Source organism: Crocuta crocuta, unplaced genomic scaffold (genome assembly GCF_008692635.1).
Source record: "Crocuta crocuta isolate KB4526 unplaced genomic scaffold, BGI_CrCroc_1.0 scaffold96, whole genome shotgun sequence".
Classification (NCBI taxonomy): domain Eukaryota; kingdom Metazoa; phylum Chordata; class Mammalia; order Carnivora; family Hyaenidae; genus Crocuta; species Crocuta crocuta.
In genome coordinates, this window is record NW_027531522.1 from 3338598 (window position 1) to 3344913 (window position 6316).

General features: G+C 43.5%; 1 protein-coding gene and 1 pseudogene across 1 annotated transcript in view; both read left to right on the forward strand.

Moving 5' to 3' along the window:
• The window catches only part of CUNH10orf67 (chromosome unknown C10orf67 homolog), a 168688-nt gene that overhangs the window by 107917 nt on the left and 54455 nt on the right, over positions 1-6316 (forward strand). The window contains 2 exon segments of the mRNA XM_077772452.1: positions 282-361; positions 436-501. Coding sequence (XP_077628578.1) covers positions 282-361; positions 436-501 — 146 coding nt within the window.
• The window catches only part of LOC144238629 (ATP synthase peripheral stalk subunit b, mitochondrial-like), a 7393-nt pseudogene continuing 4425 nt past the window's right edge, over positions 3349-6316 (forward strand).

A 6316-nucleotide genomic window follows, 5' to 3' on the forward strand; every position in this document is an offset into this window, starting at 1 on the left:
AGGCGCGGAGAGGAGAATGAAAATAAGTTTTGATTGCTTTGTAATATTGTCTAGAGCTGGCTGCCTTTAAATGGACCATTTATAGGACATAGAAGCATGAGATATTAAATTCTTGCAATTTATGGGGATTTACAAGTAAATGTAACCCATTATTCCCCTGAATTACTTTTGATAGTAGGTAGAATATGCATGTAGTTTAATAGAAATACCTTTTCAGACTTCTGAAGAAATAGAGTACATTGTTGATGTAATTTACTTTGTGATGTATTTTCTATTGAAAGATCGGAGAAAAACATGTTTTGGAGAAACAAATACAAGAACTAAAGGCTAATTTAGAAAATGAGAAAAAGAAGACAGAAAGGTACCAGTAATAATGATGCATAGTTGTTCTTTTCTAGTTAATAAAACATTTAACTATCTATAAATGTATTACAGATTGAGGAAAGAATCAGAATGCATGAACAAAAATTGGGAAAAGAAATTCTATATTCTCAGGAACAGGTATGTTATGATATATATATATATATAGTCTATTTATAAAAATGTGACTAATCATCTTTTTAAAAAGGTTTTATTTATTTCCGAGAGAGAGAGAGAGAGAGAGAGAGAGAGCAGGAGCAGGAGAGGGGCAGAGAGAGAGGGAGACACAGAATCTGAAACAGGCTCCAGGCTCTGAGCTAGCTGTCAGCACAGAGCCTCATGCAGGGCTCGAACCCACGAACCGTGAGATCATGACCTGATCCAAAGTCGGACACTTAACCGACTGAGCCACCCAGGTGCCCTGACTAATCATCTTTTAAGGGAATTGGGAGCCTTGAAGTTTTCTGTACGTATTAATTAATACAAAATGCCAGCATACACTTTTAACAAGAAATGCAAAATAACTGGCCTATAATAGAAGAGTTGTTGAAGTCACTTCAAAGAAAAAATAATTCAAGACTCTGATTTCAGTCCCTATCTCCATATTTCAACTTTAAGGGATTAACAGGACACACAGGCTCTCTTGATATCTGGTTTAATTGGACCTACACAGGCATCTTCCTTCAAAGAGCTTTTAAAACAATTTTTTGGTTGCCTTTGCACATGATAATATATAACTGGTCTATACCTTCTTTGTAAAACTGTGTTATATCCTGGGTCCTCTACCCTTTTACAGACAAAACAGCCCTAGATCTATTTTTCAGTTGCATAATCATTTTTTTAATTAAAAAATTATTTGTTTATTTTGAGAGAGAGAGAGATAACACAAGGTGGGGAGAGGCAGAGAGAAGGAGAGACAGAATCCCAAGCAGGCTTCGCACCATTAGTGCAGAGCCCGATTGGGGCTCGAACTCACAAACTGTGGGGTCATGACCTGAGCCAAGATCAAGAGTTGGACACTTAACCAACTGAGAGCTACCCAGGTGCCCCAACTCACATAATCATTTTAATTCATCTTCCTGATATCACCTCCATCTTTTTAAAAGTGCAAAATTCTGGGGTGCTTGGGTGGCCCAGTCAGTTAAGCGTCCGACTTTGGCTCAGGTCATGATCTCGTGGTTTGTGGGTTCAGGCCCCGCGTCAGGCTCTGTGCTGACAGCTCAGAGCCTGGAATCTGCTTCAGATTCTGTGTCTCCCTCTCTCTCTCTCTGCCCCTCCCCCACTCATGCTCTGTTTCTCTCTGTCTCAATAATAAATAAACATAAAAAAATTTTTTTAAAAAGTGCAAAATTCTGGAGAACACTATAAAATTCTGGAAGGCTAAAAACAACACCAAAGAAATGCCTATTTTCTTCCTAGTCCTAGCGTGTTGATCTAACACATCTCTATGTGACCCTCTTGTTTCTGACCATAATGCCCCCCGGATTCTCTTCTTTATCGCATGTTGAAAGTTCCTTTGCAAGATTTTCTCACAGTCAAGCAGTGTTCAAGACAGGATCGATTGAGTGTTGGTCTGATGTCACAGGTCAAGCATGAGACACACATGATTCCATAGGATGATAATGCCCTACCTTTGCACAGCATTTCATAAGCGTACACTATTATTGTGTGTGTGTAGAAGAGAGAGAAAATAAATTTCAGTACAGAGCTGTGTACATTACACTGACATCATCCCAGGCGGTACCCTGAGAACCCACGTGATAGCAGAGATATCATCAGATGTGACAGAAAGATCTCCTCGCATAAAACGTTCTGCTTTGGGCTCCTGCTTGCACTTCGCATCTATGCTGATGACACTCTGTGCTCTGGAAAATGTGCTTATTAACACTTGCCCCAACCACCTCGTACAGTCATTATAAGGATAGACTATAGATCCAGGTGAAACACGAGGCTGAGAACAAAGGAAAGCTTGAATATGCACTCAATTTCATTTCCCCAAACATGGATCTTGGAGACTCTCTGAAACTGAGTAGACTCTCTTCCCCTTACTTATTTCTGTGGGGTTCACGTTCATCCTTAATAGTTACCTTATCTCTGTCCCAATGGGATTCATCCTATATTTCAAAGACCATTTACAAGAATGTCTCAGCTTGACTTCAGGTTGATTTGCTGTTAGGATGTTGACAATCATATTCATCATTTTGACTCTATGTTGCTTTCTAAATATTGTCAAGAGTGAGAAATATGGTTGCCTAGTGTCTGTGTTTTCTCATTTAATCGACTAACTGGGACGTACTATTGGAGCATAATGCATGCCTCTCTGGTGTGGTTTCCTCACCAAGTGTTCGTTCGAGGTGATATATAACATAGAGAGTGTATATATCCCGAGTGCTGCGTCATGGTGGGGGATGGAGATCAACTGTACAGTCGCAGATTTGTATCGCTAAACTGGTCCTTTCGCTTCGTGGAGCATTTCTTAGATTGGGAGCCATCATTTTGTTCTGAAGAGGAAGAACTTCACGTTGGCCAGCCAAGGTAACCGCCAAATCCAACAATTTCTCAGCCAATTCATGATTTAGATTCAGCTCCGGCCCAATTCAGAGCTTCCTCTCCAAGCTCCTTTTCTGTCTCTGCGGAGCTGGCTCTATCTCCAGGAAGATGGAAACTAAGCGGTGCTGGCAAGGGCAGGGGCTAGTCCTTCGTCGTAGCGTGGCGGGCCCAGTACAGCTGGCTGCTGATGCCAGCAGTGTCGCTTCTCTCGACACAGACGGTGTGCAGGTGGGGCCCATGGGCACGAGAATAGATCCCCATCTTCCTGGTGCCACAAGGATGCCGCCTCTCCTGCCTCGATCCCAGACACCCATCTGAACCGTCCCCCTGATCCGCCTGCTGAGGCCTTGGGGTGGCCACACCCACCGTTGAGCATCACGCTTGCCAGGTCACAGATAACTCGCACGCACGCTCTTCTCCCATCACTGTGGAGTGCGCATGTCTAAGAGGTGTCTGTCCGCACCCCTTCCCTCGCCCCTCCTCTCCGCTTGCGCAGAAGCTCCAGAGAACCATCCAGGGAGATTGCCCACCTGCGAACTGCGGGTAGCAAGTGTCCGGTGCAGGCTCGCTCTACTCTATGTTTTCCCTCCTTCTTCCCCTCACTTCAAACCCCTTATAAAACCCTTCGGTCTTGGACGTGGGAGGCAGGGGAGGTGAGATAAACAGAAACTCGAGCTGCTCCCTTCCCCTTCTCTCTCCACATCTCTCCCTTCTCCGGTGTCTAGCTTGCCTCTGATGTCACGGTACACCTGCCGTGCCCGGTTTCGTTAGTGTCACCCCTGACAGGCTGAGGCTCCTGTATCTTTGTTCTCAGCCCACGTCAGGGTGTGGTCGGGGGGTGGGGGGAGGTAGGGAAGAAGATTCAGCCCTTGAAATCTTGTCTCTCATTGCCACGGGTATACCCACTCATTTTTAATTGTCTGTGAAACCCAAGTTCCACAACAATTGCCAGAGCCAAATCAGAATAAATCTGGAGGCTTGGGCACTCCGTGTTTTTTCTGAGTTTTGTCCCTTCCTCTCAATTCAGCTGTCCTGAGGCTTCTCAGAAGCTTCGCCCTGGACAGGTGAGGGGATGGTGTGGGGTTGACTCCTGACGTTGGGAGTGTTCAGCTGATGGTGATCCAAGGCACAGCCTCCCAGGGTGGGAAGCGAAGGGAGTTGGAATCAAAAGTCAAACAGACATGGATGTTGACGGCAACTTTATTTGTAACTGCCCAAACGTGGAAGCAACAAGGTGTCTTTTATCCAGAGGATGGAGTATTATTCAGCACTAAAATGAAATGAGCTACCAGGCATGGAAGAACCTGAAGTTTTCACATATTACTAATTGAAAAAAAGGCCAGTCTGAAAAGACTATGATTCTATACGACGTATTAGAAAAGGTATCATCATGGAGACAATATAAGGATCCATAGTTGCTAGGGTTTGGGGGCAGGGGGAGACGAATCAGTGGAGCGCAGAGGGTTTGGGGGGCAGTGACGCTACCCTGTATGACATGTAGGCATATGCCATTATACATCTGTTAAAACCCACAGAGGGGCACCTGGGTGGCTCAGTTGGTTAAGCATCTGACTCGATCTCAGCTCAGCTCTTGGTCTAATGGTCGTGAGTTTAAGCTGACGGTTGGCCTGAGTGCTGGGGATGAAGCCTACTCAAAACAAAACAAAACACCATAGAATGTACACGACCAAGGCTGAACCCTAATGCAAACTACACACTCTGAATAATAACAGTGTGTCGGTGTAAGGTTCGTAGATTGTAACAAATGTACCACTCTGTTGGCTGTTAACGGTGGAGGAGGCTGTCCCTGGCTATCCACACATGGGGGCAGGAAGTATATGGGAAACCTCTGTACATCTTTCTCAATTTTCTGTGAATCTAAAACTCCTCCAAAAAATAAAATGTAATTTAAAAAAAAAAGGAGACAAATAAAGCTAAGCAGACAACCAAACGTAGGTGTCAGTCTGAAGGTGCTGTTCAGAGGCGTGGGATGAAGAATGAGAGGTAACTGGGAGCGCCGGGACAGAGAGGGTGTGGAGGTATGAGGTAGAGCTTGGAGCGGGGTCCCCGAATCTCAGAAGGAATGTAGCAATCCTTTTTCCCCCTGATTCTCGCAGCTTCCTGGGCCGAGTGTGGAGAGCAGGCTATTAAGATCACCAAACAAAACTCAGAACTTAGATCTATCTGAATTTTCCAGCTTCACTTTTTAGCAAATGAAAGTTTACTTCTTTCTTTTTAGCAAATGAAAGTATACTTTCTTTTTAGCAAATGAAAGTATACTTTCTTTTTAGCAAATGAAAGTATACTTTCTTTTTAGCAAATGAAAGTATACTTCTTGGAGTATATTTATCCATTCCTAAATATGCCAGCCCAAAGCCCTCTTCTTAGTTTAGCCAGCCTACTGTCCAAAAGAGATACTTTGAGTTATTTGGAAATAGATCTCTTTGCCAAGCAGTCATCTTCATCTAGCAAAGTTACATTGTGTGAAAGATCCACATTGTCTACTTTGCTAATATATCTGCAACAAAAGGGTTAATCTCAAAGAAGCCTGCTGTGAAACTGTTAAACTGAATGAAATCTCAAACTGATAGGGTCGCGGGCATATCTTCATTTTTGTATCTAAAACAATGAAGTCATTCCTATAATTTTATAAAATTGAAGACTATACTACACTATTTTTTAAGAATTACATCCATAACTACCCTCTATATATCAGTTAGCCCATTTTCTCTGGCTACTGCATAATATTCCATAGGATGTCTTCTTAAAAATTTGTTTAATTTTAAATTTATTTTTTTTTTAGAGCGAAAGAGTGCTAGCTGGGGAGAAAGGGGGAGCGAGAGAGAGAGAGGGAGAGAGAGGGAGAGAGAGAGAGAGAGAGAGANTTAATTTTAAATTTATTTTTTTTTAGAGCGAAAGAGTGCTAGCTGGGGTGGAGGGTAAAGGGGGAGCGAGAGAGAGAGAGGGAGAGAGAGAGAGAGAGAGAGAGAATCTTAAGCAGGCTCATTGCCCAACACAGAGCCCGATGTGGGTCTCTATCCCATGACCCTGTGAACATGACCTGCGTCGCCAAAATCAAGAGTTGGATGCTTAACAAACAGCCACCTAGACACCCCCGTAGAATGTCTTTACCTTGTGTTACTAATCTACTCCTTTTCTGGTGGTCAGTCAGGTTTTCACCAGCTGCCAGTTACTCCATTTCCTCTTAAGGCTTGGCAGGATTTCCTCTGGTACCTAAGGAGGAGGCTGGTTGGGGTCTGTCACAATGACCACGTGTCTTGATTTGTCTGGACTGATTCTGGTTTAAGCTGGTTGCCAAGTATAATTATTAATAGCATTTCCTTTCATTCTCACATATGTCCGGAATCAGATGATGAATCACATGGTCATCCTAGTCCGGTTAAAC